At 34.3% G+C, this 19,336-nt stretch overlaps 1 protein-coding gene across 1 annotated transcript; it reads right to left on the reverse strand.

Moving 5' to 3' along the window:
- Positions 1–13,129: 13,129 nt before the first annotated feature.
- Positions 13,130–15,167, reverse strand: LOC146915199 (uncharacterized). The gene is made up of 2 exons (XM_085721276.1): positions 14,206–15,167; positions 13,130–13,730 (listed from the first exon to the last, which is right to left on the reverse strand). Exons 1-2 carry the CDS (start codon positions 15,165–15,167, stop codon positions 13,130–13,132), a joined length of 1,563 nt encoding a protein of 520 aa, XP_085577402.1.
- Between the last annotated feature and the right edge of the window lie 4,169 nt (positions 15,168–19,336).

Consider the following 19,336-nt stretch of genomic DNA (forward strand, 5'->3'; position numbering starts at 1 on the left):
GTTTCCATAACGTGTACATACTTTCAAGTGCCACTTCTTGTTAAATGATAACGATACGTGTTCCATCATCTTGCTTTAAAATTTTTTCTAAACTTTGGTACACGGGTTCTTGGAACGAATAAACACTTGGCTAAAAAGAATTATCATTTCAAAACTGAGTCTGTAATGGTACTACATAACCACAAGACGAGTCTTTATATTTTGAAAAAGGTTTCACAGCTCGTCTTATGTGAACTTACTTGTTCGCGATGTACCTCCTTAGTTTCGACAATGAAAAGTTTCAAGTTCAAAATAAGCATCGTTCCCAAGTTCGTTGATACCAATCTTAACTTTAAAAATTATTAATCATCTGTTAACATTTCTTAACAAGTATCGTTTTCACTTAACAATTATTGCATACAAAGGTATGAATCTCATTACACAAAACTCAAGAGTTGCGTCTCCTTCGTGATAACAAGATTAATCTTTAAGAGTAGATTCTTCCTTTCTTAACTGATATACATAAATCCATAGCATAAACCTTAGAAGATCCTTGACCCGCTTGACATTTACTTGTTCCTCTTCTTCAAGAGCACTAAGCTTGAATCTTCACATTATCTTATTCGATTATTACTTGAGTCACGAGAGGAAACTGTCTGAATCCAACATGCTTTCCAATATCATCATTCATGCATCCTGATAATTTAATAAATAACGACTCCAGTCTTTCTCATCTTACCTAGGTAAAGATCCATCTTTTAAACTTTTACCTTAGCCAACACTGACTAGATAACCATCCATACTTACTTATCTCATCGAGAACTCCTCGCTTGTCTTATGATGCTTCTTGCTAAACTTGTGTTACCAACCGAGAATTCTTCACGAAAATTCATACATACTAAAATTTCCATGTTTCGTGATTAACGATTAACTTCCATGGCGCTACTCTGATTCTCACCGGTTGGCGTAAACCATTACTCTAATTGGTTAGAGCGATTGAGACTTCACATTCCTGCTTACCACTTGAATACTAACTTCATGAACTGTTCTCAAGATCCTCCATGTTGCAACCAACGTCACAACCTTACACTTGTCTTTACCACTGCCTTGTAAAATCAAAACTCATGATAACTTATCTTATGCTCATAATACTTGACTTGGGGATAGACCTTTCGTCCTTGTTAGTTGAGTTTGCCTGTTGAGGTATACATATCATATTTAAACTTGTTTCCAATCAAACTCGATTTCCCATGCCAAACTCATCTTGCTCTTGAACATACCTTCCTTAAACTTCTAACCTTGTACCCCCGCATTCTCGCATAATATGTTTTTCTTAATCATACCAATGCTTGCTTGTTGATTTTTCTTTTAAAGAAAACTTCATAAACTAGCGCACGGGACATTGACGTTGATGATTTTCTTACTATATATAAAAACTGAGTTTAGTCCCCGGTCGTTACTCTAAAATCATAGAACGAGTTGATAACACATATGTGCCATCAATTCGTAGATCCAATGAGTTTAGCCCACTCAACGCGAGTCGTAACAACCGGTACCTATAAAAATCTCTTGAAATTTTTTTATTCTTTTTTGGAATGTCAACTTCAATCACCCATACGCATACATCTTTCTAAAATTATTTAACTTTATGATTCAACTTCATAACGAGCCTTAGCAAGTCTATTAAGAAAAACATAGGTTCGAGAGATACGTCATAATTCCACCAAAATTCGAGAACCTTGTGATTCCTCATAACTTTGCACCGCTTTACTTCTTACTTCTTACCTTCACACCTATGACTTCCATATCAATACCGGAACTCCCAAACTCTTGATCTGAGCTCTTTCTTGACTCTTGGCACATTAACTTCCAAAGTTACCTCAAACCGTATCGATTCCGTTAATGCTTGCCCATGCCCTTTTTCCCTTGGAAACTTTAGGATATGATATGCATTTATTACTTGATGTCATAAAAGTTTTCGTCGCGTATAAGATTGTGAAGACAACTCCCCAATAGTTACTACAAACCCTAGAGTCGAACTGACAGTTTTTGGAAAAACAGAAAATTTTGTCCTAGGTTCGCTATTGGCAAGTTTCTCCAACTCAATTTTCCTAAAAACATTCTTTGCATGAAAATTTCTTATTCTCAAGTATCCAATGCACATCATTCAGTCCTAACATCGTGAATTATTCTATATCGTATACATGGCGAACATCAACCTATTTCGATACAATTCTCAGCACATCATAAACTAATGCCTTAATCTCGTTAACATGAAACTTCTACTACGAGTAGCTTACCTCATTACATTGCCGCTTAGCGTAACTTTCAAAACACTAGTACCTTGTCCACTCAGAACTGTTCCCCAGAACTGATGCTACTAGCTCAATTGGTAGTGGTAATGCATTGAACTAGTACTTATCCCCAGGTACTAGGTTCGATTCCCACGGGTGGCAAAAACCCTACAGGGGGTAGTGATTAAGCTTGTGAGTAACAGTGGCGGAGCTAGGCCGGCCCCGGACTTAAGCGGGATGAGTCGGACCACTGGGCTGTTACAGCAACCTTAGGTGTTGTTGGTGGTGGTGAGCTAGGCGTGGAGGCAGCTGTGGCAATAGTGGTGTGTTGTTTGGATGAAGAGTGTTTGGTTTTTGATAAAAGGGTTTATTCTGGGATGTGGATGGGTTGGGCTTAGTGGCCGATAGTTTGGACTCAATAAGTTTGGCAATCCCAATAGCTTGTGAGATGGTGGTGGGTTGCAATAGTGCTATTTCATTTTTGATATCCCATCGCAGGCCATAGACAAAGCAATCAAGGACTGCAAACTGAGATAAGCCCATAACCCTATTGCTTAGCCTTTCAAATTCTTTCTGGTATTCAGCAATAGTTGTGGTTTGGGTTAATTTGAAAAGGGCCTATTGGTGGTTTGTGTAAGAGGACGGTCCAAAGCGTATTTCAAGGTCTTTGATGAAAAAATTCCAAGTGGTGAGCATGTTGTTATTGCATAACCACTGAAACCAAGAGAGAGCATCGCCGGTCATATATGTGGAGAGGTATTGAAGGAGAACGGCCGGTGAGATTTGGTAGTGGGAGAAGAATTGTTCGGCCTGGAAAAGCCAATCGAGTTGGTTCCGTCGAATGCTGGTAGGTTGAGTTTGGGTGGTTTAAACGGCGGAAAGTGAGGTGGTGGTGGTGGTGGTGGTGTTGAATGATGGATGGTGGCTGTGGGATTTTGGTAGTCTTGAATCTGGGTTTGGATAATGTTAAAAGTGTAGAGGTAAGTGTCATGACGTTCATCTTGCTGAGCATGAAAGTCGTGGAAAGCGGCTGTGAGGGCGGCTATGGCTTCTTGGATTTGGGTGTTTTTCGATCGTTCTTGGTGGGGCGGCATGTTGGCGGTGGAGGTGAGTTACAGAAAACGAGAGCACCAATGATAGAAATTGAATTCTCAATATTTGGGAAAGCCTATAGAGAGAAGGAAATAATGATTGTTCAAATAATTTCTTATCCTTTTCATTCAGTACCTGTCACATATATATATCGAGTGACTACATAAAATGCATAACGGCCTATAACAGATGGCAATCATAGCCTTGGCCCTTAATTCTAGGAAAATCCAGCTATGACATACTGGCATACAAGGAATAAAATTTGAATGAAAAAAATAGAATGAATTCTGCTCTTTACCCAAACAGTATTGCTCACTCCCAAAGTAAATTACCTTTATACCCTTACGCATGTTAACTCATGCCACGCAAGTTAACATGTGTTAGCTATAACGGCAACGCAACTTAAGTTGCGCAGCATAACTTAAGTTGCGCAGCGTTACTTAAGTTGGTTTTCACCAACACAACAACACAAAACCTCCATTTTCAACTTTTCAAAAAACGAAAATTTCACCCCCAAATCCAAATTTCACCATTCTTGCGCCATTCAAACCGAATTTCTTCCAAAATATCAAGTAAGTGATTATTATACTACTTCTTTGCATTATTTTGGTTGAAATTTTCGAATTTTAGTAGAAAATTAACATTTTTAGGTTTTTAAAAAATTGTCTTCCATTTTAAAGATTATGGTTGTTAGTGATGATTAAAGTTAGGAGTTGTTGTTTAGATGTTGTTTAGGGTACAATGTGGTAGTTTAGGGTTTTGAAAATGCTAGATTACATAGTTGTTTGAAAAATGCACACTACGTGTTCGGTGAAATGTCTCATTGATAATTTTTTTGTTTTATTAGATTGTTAGTGATGTAATTAGTTAGAGTTATGTTTGTTAATGTTGATTATAGTTAATTTGACTGCAATGTGGTAGTTTATGGATTCAAATGTCACTGTCGACATTATAGTGTTGTTGTTGTATTGTTAAAGATTACATGTGAAAATGTGTTAAATTTTATTTGATATTTGTGCAGATATGTCTGAGCAGGAGAGGCTTGATAGGCTTAGGTTAGGGAGGATGGCCCCTACTAGTAGTGCACATAGGGAGAAGCAAGCACTACATCCTCCAGAGGGTCAAGGTCGAGGTCGAGGTCAAGGGGGAGTGGGGGCCACGAGTCTTGCTACTGTTGATGCTGCGGGGGGATCGACTTCACAGACGGGTGCATCCCAGATTGTGGACCCACCACAGTATTAGCATCAGTTTCAGGAGCTGGCTTATCAGGGCCAGCATTATCAGGAGCAGTCTGGATTTCAGCCGGGTTATCACTATCAGGAGGGGTATGAGTATCAACCTCAGTTTCAGAAGGGGTATCAGCCTGAGTATCAGTTTGTCGACCCTCCTCAGCAGCAGCATCCTGAGCAGCCTCCTCAGCAGCATAATCCTGAGCAGGATCCTGAGCAGCAGCATGCAGAGCCAGTTATGGAGGACGAGGATGGGGGCTTTTCAGGGGGCCTTACGAGTTGTCACTTTTACTGGACTTCGGTAAACACGTGGCATGCAAGCTTTGGAACGATAAAAGAGTAAGTATAATTTGCTTTATTTAATTTAATGAAATTTTACTACTATGTGAAGTTTATTTTACGTATAATATGTTATGTAGAATATTTATAGTTTATTATTTCATGTTTGTTTTACGTATAATATATATAGTTTATTCTATGTATAATATTCTAAGTATAATATTTCACGTATAATATATATAGTTTATTCTACATATAATATTCTATGTATAATATATTCTACATATTTTTATTTATGAAGTTTATTTCATGTTTAATGATATTCTACGTATAATATCTTACGTATAATATTATACGTATAATATATATATATATATATATATATATATATATATAGTTTATTATTTCATGTTTATTTTACGTAGAATATTTATAGTTTATTATTTCATGTTTATTTAACATATTTAATTATATTTTTGTTGTATTTCAGTTGCAAGCAGATCGTAAGATGAAAGGCATCTCTCACGGGAGGACACTGAAGCTTTCTTCCCTGTCCCTTCCAATGCCGGCAGATGCTGATCCTTGGTTCATGGAACCGGTTGATAGATCGGGTCTAAGGCCCCTCCTTCTGACTGGGTACGACAACATCTCCCACGGTTTAGTGTGTGCTATGGCTGAGAGATGGCATCAGGAGACCAGCAGTTTCCATCTGCCTGTTGGGGAGATGACCATCACACTGGATGATGTCGCTTGTCTCCTAGGCATCCCCGTCGCTGGATGTAACGCCCTCCTTTTTATTTAATTATTTTAAATGAGTTTTAGAATATATTTATATGATTAGTGTGATTTATAAGATTTATGTGATTTATATGATTTTAGAGAAATTTATGAGACGTTGTGACTTATTTTATTGTTTAATAAAATAAGATTCAAAAATAAAATAAATATTAAGTTGTGGGGTTATTTTGTGTAGAAATATATTTGTTATTTGATGAAAAGATATATTTTTTATTTTGTGTAGAAATATATATATTATTTGGTGTAGAAATATATTTGTTATTTTGTGTAGAAATATATATGTTATTTGGTGTAGAAATATATTTGTTATTTTGTGTGGAAATATATATGTTATCTGGTGTAGAAATATATTTATTATTCAATGAAGAGGTATATTTGTTATTTGGTGTTAAAATATTGTATCCTTATTTATTAATTTTGTTACGTCTGCAGCAACTTAACCTAATTTTTTCCCGCTCATTTGCTTTATTAGGTTTGCAATTATTTAACCTAACAAATTTCATCTAAAAAAATGCATTGCACACCAATTTCATTCCTATCCGCTTACCTTTTTTTTTTTGAAGAAAATAATTTCTACCATATCAATGATCTTACGGGTTAAAGATGATTTATTGGTCTCTATTATAGTCGAGAAAACCCGTGCGACGCACGGGTCAAAAGTCTAGTACATATATATTTTGATGAAATATGCTATTATTTGTTATATGGTGTATTATTATATATTTAGTGGAAGACTATATTTAGTAGAGAAATATTATTTATTAGAATATGAGGATTATTAGTGTGAGTGGATTTGGGGGTTAGAATAGAAAGAAGAATAAGTTGTTGGGCCTAAATAGATTTGGGAAGAATATTTTAGTATTATAAATAGAGAAGTTTAGGTTGGAAAGAGTTTACCTTAAAACCGCTTTTTGGAAAAGAGGAGAACAAGAAAGAAGAGAAGAGAAGAGAAAAGTCAAGAGAAGAGGAGAATACCTTAGGAAAGAAGAACGCTGCTGCTGATTCAAGAATTAATCTATGGGGAGGGTGAGACTATCTTGCTAATATTAAGTTGTTAAAACATTAGATTACATCTAACAAGTTGGGGAGAGTTTGTGAGAATTTGAGAATTATGGTTTTGAGAGAGATTTGATGATTAGATGATGAAAACTTGTTGAATTGATGTAGAAATTGTGTACATACCTTAAATAATCCATAGGATGATTATTGGAAGTAGTTTTGAGGTTAGAATCATGAGATTAGGTGAAACTTGGAGAAAATCTGCATTCTGCCCGAATTTTGATATTAAAACTGGAATTGATCAGCGCCGAATTGGTCTTAGGTCTAAACACGAAAGTTGTAGGTATGGATGTTAGCTTTCTAATGCCGTTGGTCTCATGTCAAAACGATTTATAGAACTTGAGTTATGGTCAAATTACTGCACATAGGTCACAGTGAATTTTTATGGACTTTCAGCACAACTTTTTCGAATTTAAAATGAAAACTGGTATTGATCGGTACAGAATTGGTGTTAGGCGTAAACATGAAAGTTTTAGATAATTTTGTTAGCTTTCTAGTGGCTTTGGTTTGACGTGAAAATGATATTTGATCTGTGAGTTATGATGAAAATACTACAGGGAGGTCTTAGCAAAATTGTACGGTGACAGCATTCTCTGTTTCATGTTCTTGCGTTTTGTTCATATGTTTCTGTTTTGAATTGATCTTTGTTGTAAACGTGAAAGATGTTGATATTTGTGATATCTTTCCAGTAGCTTTGGTTGGACATGAAAATATGTTGTGGATAATTTATTATGTTTTTACAAAGATACATAGTGAATTATTGTCGATGTTAAATACGATGCTATATGAAGTTGTTTATGATTGATGAATATGATGTTTTAAGATGTTATTTATTATCATTTGATATTGTTATATTATGATATGACATGAATTATTTATGTAATCCATATGTTGTCGAGATGCTAAGATGTCAAGATGTTAAGACGTTAAGATGATAAGAGTTGTTAAGTCGTCGAGTCGTTATGAAGTCGTCGAGTTGTTATGAAGTCATCAAGTTGTTAAGATGTTACGTTGTCAAGATGTCAAGATGTTAGGATGTCATAGATGTTCATGATGTTGTTTAAGTTGTCAAGTTGTAGGAAGATTGAGTCCATTGCATACTCATTAAAGATGGAGGCTTGAGGCCCGACAGCTTAATGCTCAAACTACGTTGGGGGCTTGAGGCCCGGCAGCTTTATGCTCACTTTTTGAAGAGCCTATTTACGCTCATATATGTTGGGGGCTTGATGCCCTGAATGGTACCACATGCATTTTCATATCAAGAAGTTTACGATAATTTAAAGTTGTTAAGAGTTGCATTATTATGATGAAGTCGCATAGTCGAGTTGAGTCGCATTGTCAAGTCAAGAGTCGAGTCGGTTATGGAGTCGTCTAGGATTATAATTAAGAAGTCGATTATGAGTTTGATTAGGATGTTGTTTTGATGATTATAAGATGCTAAATGATTATTGTTGTTGATGTCTATGATGTTTGATGATGATGTTTGATTATGATGATGATGTTTGACGATGATGTTGTTTATGATTGATGATGATGTTGATTATGATTTGTTTATGATGGTTGAATATGAAGTTGTTATGATAAGATACTATGTGATTTATGATAAGATGCTATGTGATTTATGATATGCTGATATGTGATTTATGATAAGATGTTATACGTTTACTAATGATAATGTATGATGATTCGTTGTGATTATATTTAAAATGGATTGTTTGTGATTATGTTTATGGTTGATATATAATGTATGAGATGATTATGATTAGTACTTGATGTTATATGATGATGTTTATGTCTATGATTAAGATGATGTATGATACTATGATTAAGAGATTATATGATAATGCTTATGACCAATATTTGTAGATATGTGATGATATTTATATGATGATATGATACGGAGTATATGACTAATATAGGAAGAATAGTGACACTAATTAAGGAAGTTTAAGTTGTTAAATATGATTAATGAATTATAAGATGTTTAAGTTGTTGAATGTACTTTATATGATTTATATGCTTAATACTATTGTTTGAGAAATCTCACCCCTCCTGTTTGAATGTTACCCTTACGTTGGTAACGTGCAGGTAACCAAGATTAGTTGCGGTCGTGAGTGGACTCCTCACAAGGGTGTGTGTCTTAGGTTCTCTGATACGTAATGGGATGGGGATTATGTCTTTACTTTCTATTCCTTACATATTGTTTTTATGAGAATTATAAAGAAGTTGTCGGATTGAACAAATTATGATGGTTAGACTATTTATGAGACATTTATGAAGAGGCCTTGGTGCCAAAGACTATTTTTATGATGTTGAACTAATTCCGCTGCAAAGTTTAGAAATACTTATGTTGAATGAATTTTTGAAGGATAAATTATTATTTATTCAGTTTGAGATTTTTATGAAATGTGACATTCCGTTAAAGATGTTAAACTCTGATTTTATTTTAAAAAATTTTATGTTGGGAAAACGGGGTGTTACACTGGACGGCTCATTCATGAGGAGGATTTAGATCATGACGCAGCTATGGATATGCTGGTGACCCACCTGTTGTTTCCGGTGGAGGCTACGGTTGGGTATGTGACTGATTTTGGTGCATCCGTCTCTTACACGGCCCTGAAAGACTAGTATGACTACCTGTTGAATAGGTGCAACCATTTGCTGAGGGAGGATTTATCAGGGGAGGAGGAGCAGGAGCTGAGTCGTATTAGGCCCGCCTGTGTGAAGGCGTTTTTGTTGCTCTTGCTTGGCTACACCCTTTTTGCCGGCAAGAACAGCAAAACTGTTAGTCTGCTGTGGATGCTTGCCATTCGGGATTTGGATCACATAGGCACGTGGTCATGGGGCACGATGGGACTTGCTTTCTTGTATGAGCAGCTGAATCTTACCTTAGATGCAAATGTTGGCTCAGTTGGTGGTTACATGAGCTTGCTTGTGGTAATATATTTTTTCCTCTTTTTTTAAGTTAAACATAAATGTATAGGTGCTTGTATGACATGTATATATTTTGTCTCTTTGTGTTTGCAGGGATGGGTTATAGCTCACTTCAGACATGTGGTTCTGAGGTCCAAATATTTAGATTACGACCGGGAGGACCCGTATGTGGGTAGATGGAAACCTCAAAGGGGGTTTGCTCATGCTGACCACTTCAGAGGCTTGTTGGACTCGATGGAGCATTGTCATGTCACCTGGAGGTCGTACGAGCACCGACGAGACGTGACGCCTTTTCATGACGTGTGCTGGTACTCTGGATGGATCTTGGCAGTAGTCAGAGGATGGTGCGTCACTTGCCGGAGCGGGTGCTGAGGCAGTACTGACATGTTCAGAGGGTTCCCCGACCTCCTACTGATGTTATGCCTCTTGCCGCAGCAGATGTGACTGCTGCCTTCTTGGAGTTTGCTATGCATGTCGTTCCCCACTAGCGGACGGGTCGCCAGGTCCCAGACGACGAGCCTTGGAAGCATTCAGATAGATACGTGAGGTGGTTCTACCGTGTGTCCCATCCTCTCATCGTCAACCCTGCTCCAGAGCCTGATATTGTCATGCCGAGACCTGTATACAGGATATTCTTGTTGACCAGGAGTGGGCCAGACATCCTCCCGATCCATTGCAGGTCATCGACAGCATGAGTGAGAGAGTGGAGCATGCGATGGGGATTCTAGAGGTGGTTTCTAATCCACTCTTCTTTGGCATTTTGGAGGGCCTCCGTACCGACTATAGCGTGTTTGAGCAGTAGCCGGTTCTGAGGAGGAGGTCTAGGAGTCCACAGGGGGACCAGTAGTGTCTTATTTTAGGATTACATTTTATGACTTTTTGGATATATTTGTAGTATTTTATCGACTTTTTGATTGTTGCATTTAGGTTTGGCATTTTGTATGATATTTACATTTGCGCGGTTTCACCTCTTTATGACATTTGCGTTAATTTCCGTTAAAATTGCATTTCTAAATTATTATTGAATGAATGCATGTTCTTTAAATTAAGAGTTTTGGTTGAATCAATGAATGCATGTACTGTAAACAAGGAATGAAGGAACAAGACAGTAGCTAGTGCCACTGCCATTCTGTTCTGGTGCCACTGTCAGTCTGTTCTGCTGCGAGCAGTGCACCAGCAGCAACGTGAGTTAAGTCACGCTAGTTTTAGTACTAGCGTGAGTTAAGTTGCGCTAGTGTTAAAACTTGCGTGAGTTAAGTCACGCAAAAGATCCTAGGCATGGGCTTGCTCTGAACCATGGTTTACACTAGCGTGACTAAAGACACGCTACGTGACTTAAGGCACGTTATATTTTGTACTAGCGTGAGTTAAGTTGCGCTACGTAACTTAAGTTACGTACGTTTTGTACTTGCGCAAGTTAAGTTGCGTAGGGTCATATGTGTAATTTACTTTGGGAGTGAGCAAAACTGTTTGGGTAAAGAGCAGAATTCAAATAGAATAAACTAGAGCATTCTAGAAGTTTGATGTGTAGTCCCTCATCCAAGCTGGTTTGTTAATGGGCCTTTTGTCTTGCTTTCCTTGGCCCATTTCTTCAATTACCGTATCAGTCCCCCCATTTGGCAGAAAAGTGTTTTTACACAAGAATACATTATTAATCACAAGAGCCATACAGTGTTGTTGCTGTTAGTCAAGTTCCTGTCTTTGAAGCTTCCGAGTTCTGATCTTCAACGGCTTTACATTTTCTATACGGATTCCAATTTGTGTACTAAGATTGAAATTCTCAAAACTCTGCAACCAGTATAATTGTGCTGCAAAGCATAGCATTACTCACTGCTGTTTCAAACAAGCAACGAATTCTGAATTTCAATTCAAATAGCCATACGACTACAGATGGTTTCCTGACAATGTACGGTCAACGAACAAGTAAATGCTTAGTTTTTACTTAATATTTAATCATTCATGTAAACCACATGTAGATTTTCGAGAGGTACATATATATAAAAAATTGATTTCATCTAGAGGGATATTGCTAGTTAGAGTGTAAACCTTTAAGAGTATCCTTCTTGTACACAACTTTCCATTCATATGATTTTCGAGAACTAAAATTCGTTTATTTACGGCATGTTTTGTTCCTGAAAGAGTAGTGTTGCTCACAAAATGTTGATGACAATACTAAATTTCTTTAGGCGATGATACAACTCCTTTTACTGGAGCTTTGATCTAAATTTTATTTAATACCTATTTTTATTGATTATTATCCCATATATGGATCGAATTAATCTAAATCAATTCAAAAGACCAAATTATTACTATGAAAATATTCAAATTTTATTGATCTAAACGTGACTATATATATATATAGAGTTTCGCTAGAAGATGCCTTTTATGAAGGTGTCTTTTAGCAAGTTATTCAATGAGCATTTGCTAAAAGACACCTTCATGTGTGGCTTCTAGCAAAACCCATATATATATATATATATATATATATATATATATATATATATATATATATATATATATATATATGAAAAACAATTAAACTTTGGTCAGTCATTAAATGTGATTGATTTTTGTTTTTTAAGAACAACACATTTTTTACAACTTTCATTTGCTTCAGCGTGAAGGTTTTTTTAATCTTTATAGGATTTACAAGTGCCAACATTGTGGTTTTACAAAAACTGTTTCAAATGACAACTTCTTTCACATATGTAATCCCTTTCAAAAAATACGTAAAAATGATAAAAGCTCATTCAGAAAAAGCGTCTAACATATCCAGTTAAGGCAAAGATGATGAAAGATGTTGTTCACCCAAACCTGTGTAAATCTGGATGTCGAAGGGGAAAGGTCGAAAAAATTTACACCGTAGAAGGTTGTTGGTTTATTGAGAAGTGCTAGCTACACCTTCTTTTTAACAAATTCTTTAATATTCACTCTTTTATTGGCTAAAATCAATATAAATATAAATATATGTTATTTTTTTTAGGAATATACTAATTTCTTTAAAAATACAATCGCATTCAGAATTAACTTTTCAGCTAAATTTCCACACATTCACATCACACAGTTTATAACCTGCAAAATTTGTCTTTAAATAAGATATAAAATTATTGGATATAAAACCCAAATTAATGTAATTATATAATATTTATTTGAGAATAAACATATAAAAGGTAATACAAGTTAAACCTATATATGATTTGCTCTCAAAAAAAAAACCTATATATGATTTTTAATGCTTTTTTTAATGTGTAGAATATTGCACAGAACAAGGATTATTAATTGCTCAATTTTTCAAAAGAGGAAAAATTAATAAAGGGTGATCTGTAGAGAGAAAAGTGAGCAATGAATAATTTATATTTTGTGCAACATTGCACCCATTAGAAAAATTAATGAATCATATACTATTTGGGGATGCTTCATAACTAAATCGGATCAAATCAGGAAAGCTCTTTCAATTAGACCCAACTAAGGAAATAGAAAACCACCATTGAGATGGTTAAAATCCAATAAGAAATCCTCTGACATATCGGTCATGTTTGGTATCATAATTTCTTCATCGTCATCACAGTTTCCAATAAGTTTGTTTCCTGAAGGAAGGATTTGTGATTCACCGGAGTAAACCTGGGCATTGCTACTCATTGGCTCATCAAACTGTAGCCTCGTCACATCATATGAAAACAAGTTTTCAACATTAGGAGATGATTCAATTTCTCTAGCAGCGGGTAAATGGGTCTCTATAAGTTCGGTTTCCGAATAAGTGATTTTTGATTGACCAGGGAGAACTTGAATATTCCTGGTCTCTGGATGATCGACATGCATCATCGTCACATTTTGAGAACCCAACTTTGAAACATTTGGTGACGACCTGAAATTTCCAACATCAGGTAATCTAGTCTTTGATGACTTGTTCTGGGAGGTCCCACCAATAGAGTTCCATTTACCTGCTGGTTTTTCATGGTTGTGTGCTCCAACAAATGTCACAACAAAAGTGTCCTCTTTGGTGTCACTTTTTTGTACTAGTTTTTTTGCTGAACAATCTTTAGAACTGCTACATTTAAAGTAGCTCCTGCAAAATCATTCATAGATTGTTTTCTTTATCAAACACCTCTAAATCGTATCACTTTAATAGCTAATATCATATACTAAAAATATATGTTTATTGGGCCAAGTTTTACATATATCTTACAACCCAACAAAATACAAACAATGAAAAAACAAAATGGTAATGTTAGAGACCACTATTTAAAACCCTAGGTATCATGTTTGTATTAAATCACATAATTATTGTTTTTATTATGAAATAAAACAAGAATATGTAAAAGTTAGATTTTTGGATGTGAAAAGACCTTGGATGTGGGGACCCGCTAATGTTTTTTTGTCCATATGTTGTCCACGACCACCAATCTTCTGAAAGCTTATCTATTCTCACATGGCATTCCAAAGTTACCTTGTTGTTAATCATTTAAATTTTTTGATTATTAAAATGCATTAAAATAGATTTATAATAAAAATAATTTAAATAAAAAGAATAAATGATTTACCTGATTCTTGAATTATGTTTTGCTTTTTGTGAATCTGAATTAGGTAAAATCCTAGATCTGGTGTTGGGTAATTGAATTTGTGATTGATTGAGCTTTCTTGGGGGTTGTTGTGGAACAAATGAATAGTTGTATGCATGATCAAGCACTTGATTGTTATTGTTTGGTTCAATTTGTTTTTGTTTGATGAGTATTGCATAATCTGAAATGGTAGGATATTGACTGGTTCCATGAACACTAGTGATAATGTTAGTCAAGTTGGTGGTGGTGCTAGGGCTAATAGGTGCAGTGGTGGTCGGAGTGAAAAAGGTTGTTGTGGGGTTAGCGAAAGCGTTGGTAGTGGTCATGGGGGTAATTCTAGTAGGAGCGCAAGGAGAAGTGAGGGTGGGATTATTGAAATTATTGGTAGGGGTGGGGTTAGCAGGATTTTTGTTGAGTATAAATTTATTTAACTCGTGCCCATTTGATTGCATTTCTTGTTGTTCGATAAGTGTTGGACAATCAAAAAAGGTGAATTTTTTATTGAAACCATGAGCACTAGTGTTAGTGATTGTACCAAATGTTATGTGGCCGGGAATAGTGGTGGTTGAAGGGGTTTGGATAATAGTGATTGGGGATGAAGTGGTTGTTGTAATGAGGGTTGGGATAGTGGTGGTAGTTGGGATGGGGGCATGGAAAGAGGTGGTGGGATTGGAATTGATTTTCAATTTGTCTAGATCTATGAAATCATTTTGTTTAAGTGGGGAAAAAGGAACAGGGTTATTGTCTTGGGCAAGGCTAAAATCATCAGAATAAAATGGTGGGATATTTTGAGGAGATATGACGTTATTGGTGGTGGATGTGGTGGTGACAGCGGTTGGTGTTTGAGATGGAGATGGGGTTTCAAAAAAAGAGGCGGGGTTAGTAAAGGTTGTAGCCTTGTTGCTATTGACAAAGGAAAAGAGATCCCAATCGTCAATGTCCATTGGAGAAGAGGGTATAGATTTTTGGTTATTTTCACAATTGAAGAAAATTGGATCTAAGTGCTTATGTTTCTGCTTAATATATGTAAAGGGGTATACAATGCATAAACTTCATGGAGATCATGTAACGACAGGCGCAAAAAATAATGGCATTGACTTTTAGGATGTACCAAACAAAAAGGGTTAAGAAATTATGTGTGTGTGTGTGTGTGTGTGTGTGAGAGAGAGAGAGAGAGAGAGAGAGAGAGAGAGAGAGAGAGAGAGAGAGAGAGAGAGAGTTGAGGGCAAGTAATTTGATAATGGGACATGACCAACACAATATTTATTATTCTTTTCCATTAACATAACCATATTTATAGCATTTCAACCATCTATAATTATTCCACTAACTACAATTAATAAGGGTGTTTTAATAAATGATACACATTTTACCATTGAAGTCAACATTATTAATCATTTACTTAATAACCGTGTAAAACTCAAATGGAACACCTAATATGAGACGGAGAGAGTAACAATTTATAAGAAGGAAAAAAATATTTTTAATGACAAATATACAGAAAGGTGATCAATATTTTCAAAAACAATTATAAAAGCTAAACTTCTTTGTTTCATTATTTTATTTGTTTTGTAAATCATTTATTATTACTATTATTTTATTATATTATTACTATTATTATATTCTATCCTCATATTTTCAACGATTTTTTTTTCACGAGTTCTTCTTTAAAGGTAAAAAAAAACCACTTTCCTTTTTCATTGACTTTGGTGATACATCAAAAGCATTCATGATTGAAGAAACGTACATTCAATGTCACACGCTCTCAATCTCAAACGGATATATGAGTCAATGGGCACTTAGTGTCGTTTTTAAAGAATTATGAATTAATATATTATATTATACTTCAGAAGTACCAATTTTTATAAACTAAAAATCAATTTTTATTATTAAATAAATATTTGACGCATAGAATAATTTTTTACAATTACTAACAAAATAAATTGTTAATTCATATGCTTTCAAACCATTGGTAATTGATATATTTTATTATTTTTTTACAGTTACTAACAAAATAAATTGTTAATTCATATACTTTCAAAACATTGGTAATTGATATATTTTATTATGAGTTTTTAACGGATTACTTTTAAGCTCTTGTAAACAAAAACTATTATAAGCAGAGTAAAAATCAAAATAAAAGATAATTTGTATGCATACTGATAATATAGAATTCCTTCAAAAAAAGATAATATAGAACTGTTTTACACATATATTCCACCAGTCATCACCTTAAATTGTTTAAAATAGCTTTGCACGCATAATATTTCGATCTTATAACTATATGGGTAACTATTTCATAAGATAATACTGTAAATATAAATGACAAATAAAGTTGCGTAAAATTCAATTAAAACAATCAATTATAGTAAAAAAAGTGTTGTGCATTATTAAACAAACAAAATATGATGATCTAATAGAATTATTCAAATAACTGCCAAAAATTGACATAGGTTGTATGGTAACACAAAAATGATAAAGTATACTAACGAATAAAATTGTACGCTCAAAACCCATATTAATAGTTTGAATAAAAAAACTACTAAAAAAAGAACCTAACTTGAAATAAAAATTCAACCATCGCTTTCCATTAATAGGCTCAACTTTCACACAAACCAACTTATGTGCTTTAGTGGCAGATGCCTTTCCAATTTCAACAACAAGAACTTCAGTAGAATCTACATTGTTAGATGACCTCTTCACACCGGAATTGCTAGTTAGAGTGTCGACCATGTTAATATTGCTGCAAGAATTGGCACACCCATTTTATTATAACCAAAACAAAGTAAAAAAAAAAATAAAAAAAAATAAATACGATTATAGAAGAAAGAAAACTTATGGATTTTTGACTGAGGTGTGTAAAAGCTGGTATTTCGCCACCACATGTAGATTATCCGATGAGGTACGATCTTCAGGATACACTTCTTGCTAGCAAGCACTACTCTAATTAACAAAGTTTCAGGAACAATTTTTGGATGCTCAAAGGAACTTGGTGCTTATTATTTCTTATTAGTGACTAAATATGAAAAAATAAAAATGAAAGAAGTTATACCTTTTTTTTTTAGAGAGAAAGAAGTTATACCTTAGCAACCTATGTATCCCTCGAGCAAGTTATTCTATCGAGCAAAAACCTTAGACGTATTAATTAGCATTGACCAACCGTAAATAGGCCACAAATATTTTTGATTGACTAAGTAATATATACCACGTACATGTAAAGTAGCACTCTACTTTGATGGGGCTAGAAAACATGCATTAAATCAAAAAAAGAGTTGGAGGCCTAAGATGAGACCCAAAAAATTTGGAAGTGTAAAACCCTTGCTACAGTGACCGCCCCTTAAACCAACCCCCTTCAAAATTGGCATGTAGATATGATGATATATAATAAATCGTTTGCCTATTTTATTTTAAATTGTTTGCCTGTTTAATTTCACAGGAACTTTGAAATTGGTTTAAATTATTTGATAAGTTATATGTCGGCGATATCTATATAATATAAATTTACCACCCATTCCATAGCATTTTATGGAAATGTTTTTCTTCTCTTCTATTCTTGACAAGTGTCACAAGATTTCAAGGTTTTAAAGTTTCTTTCAACTAGCAACATGTGACACTCTAATGTTGCTCCATTCTCAAGCATTTGTGTATTAATTTTTCTATGGAACCATGTGTTTTTTATTTTTGGAAGACCAATTACATTGTACTATTATTTTTTCTATCGAACCATTTTTTTTTGGAAGACCAATTATATTATATTATTATATTATTTGTATAATCGTGTAATATATTGTTTTATTATCATATATATTATAGTTGATATTAAGGAATGAAATTTTAACGAGATTGTTTTATAAAATAATATTTCAATTATAACATAAAAATATGTTCAGAATAAATTGCATATATTTTTAACCTATTAAAAAGATTACCAGATTTATAATTTATTGCAAAATATAAAATATAAGTCATATTTTTATGAAAAAATATAAAATGTAAGTCACATTTTTATAAAATGTAAATCACACAAAATAACCGTTGTTAAATCATAATAAATGATTTTTTTTTTAAAAATATTATTGTGACAATCACCGGAATTGGCATTATAATTTCGAAATGAATTTGCGCACAAAAATGCATGATTGATTTTTTTAATTGATCTACAAACTTTGCTCGACCAAAAATATATGGATTAATTTTTTGAAAGAAAAAAATATATTGATTTTTTTTGAAAGAAAAAAAATATATCGATTTATATCGCGAACATAATTTTTTTAAATGATGTTGCAAACATAATTTGTTTTTTAACATTTTTTAAATTTTAATTTTAATATGAATACATTAGTATTTTTTTCTTGTTTTTAAAGATGATCAGTAATGTTACACATATTTATGTGAGAAATTGTAATATCTCGTCTATCAGTATCAGAATATTTCCAGTCGATCGTGTCAGAGGATAAATATTACGGAAAGAAGCTTAATGGAAATATTTATTATGTGATATCAGCTAAATACGAATAAAGTATCAGTGTCGTATTTATCACGCTTAAGGCAAGGGCAAATTGGTAATTGCGCACCAAAGGAGATATTTATTTGGATTGGCCCCAAAATATCTCATTATCTTATCTTCTTTCTCTCTCTAAGCTTGGCAAAAAGTTCCTCTTCCTTCTCTCTACTCTCTCCATCGCCCTCCTCCTTTCCTTCCCTCCACCAAGCCTTCCAAAATCTTCCTCTCTTCATGGAAAGCTTCTAGTTTATGCTTCCTCATGATCTTTCAAGCCTAAGGAAGCTTGGGTTTCATTTGATATCTCTATTTTCTCCTCTCAAGAATGAATGCAAAGGTTAGGGTTTGTTGTTTGGTAAAGAGGAAGCTAGAGCTTGCATATGTTATGGTTTTCCTTGGACAAAGAAGTGTTATGAAGCTTGTAGTGACATCACTATTCTTCCTCACTTAGAGATTCTCTTGAGATTAGGGTTTTGGTGAAGAAGCTTGAGATGGAATATAAACTTGAAGATTGTTGATCAACAAGGGATCATGGTGCCTTAGATTGCAAGGAAAACATCAAGATTGTATGGTTTGATCAAAGAAAGCAATTGACCAAGAGCTAGGGTTTTG

Source organism: Medicago sativa, chromosome 6 (genome assembly GCF_051527215.1).
Source record: "Medicago sativa cultivar Bolivia chromosome 6, Bolivia_mono, whole genome shotgun sequence".
NCBI lineage: Eukaryota > Viridiplantae > Streptophyta > Magnoliopsida > Fabales > Fabaceae > Medicago > Medicago sativa.

What these genes read in the sequence shown, in the direction of transcription:
- LOC146915199 (XM_085721276.1), bottom strand. Translation starts at nt 15,167, where the DNA reads ATGGACATTGACGATTGGGATCTCTTTTCCTTTGTCAATAGCAACAAG. An exon ending in AAACATAATTCAAGAATCAG is followed by an intron (nt 13,731 to 14,205) that starts GTAAATCATTTA and finishes ATGATTTTGCAG; the next exon opens with GAGCTACTTTAAATGTAGCA.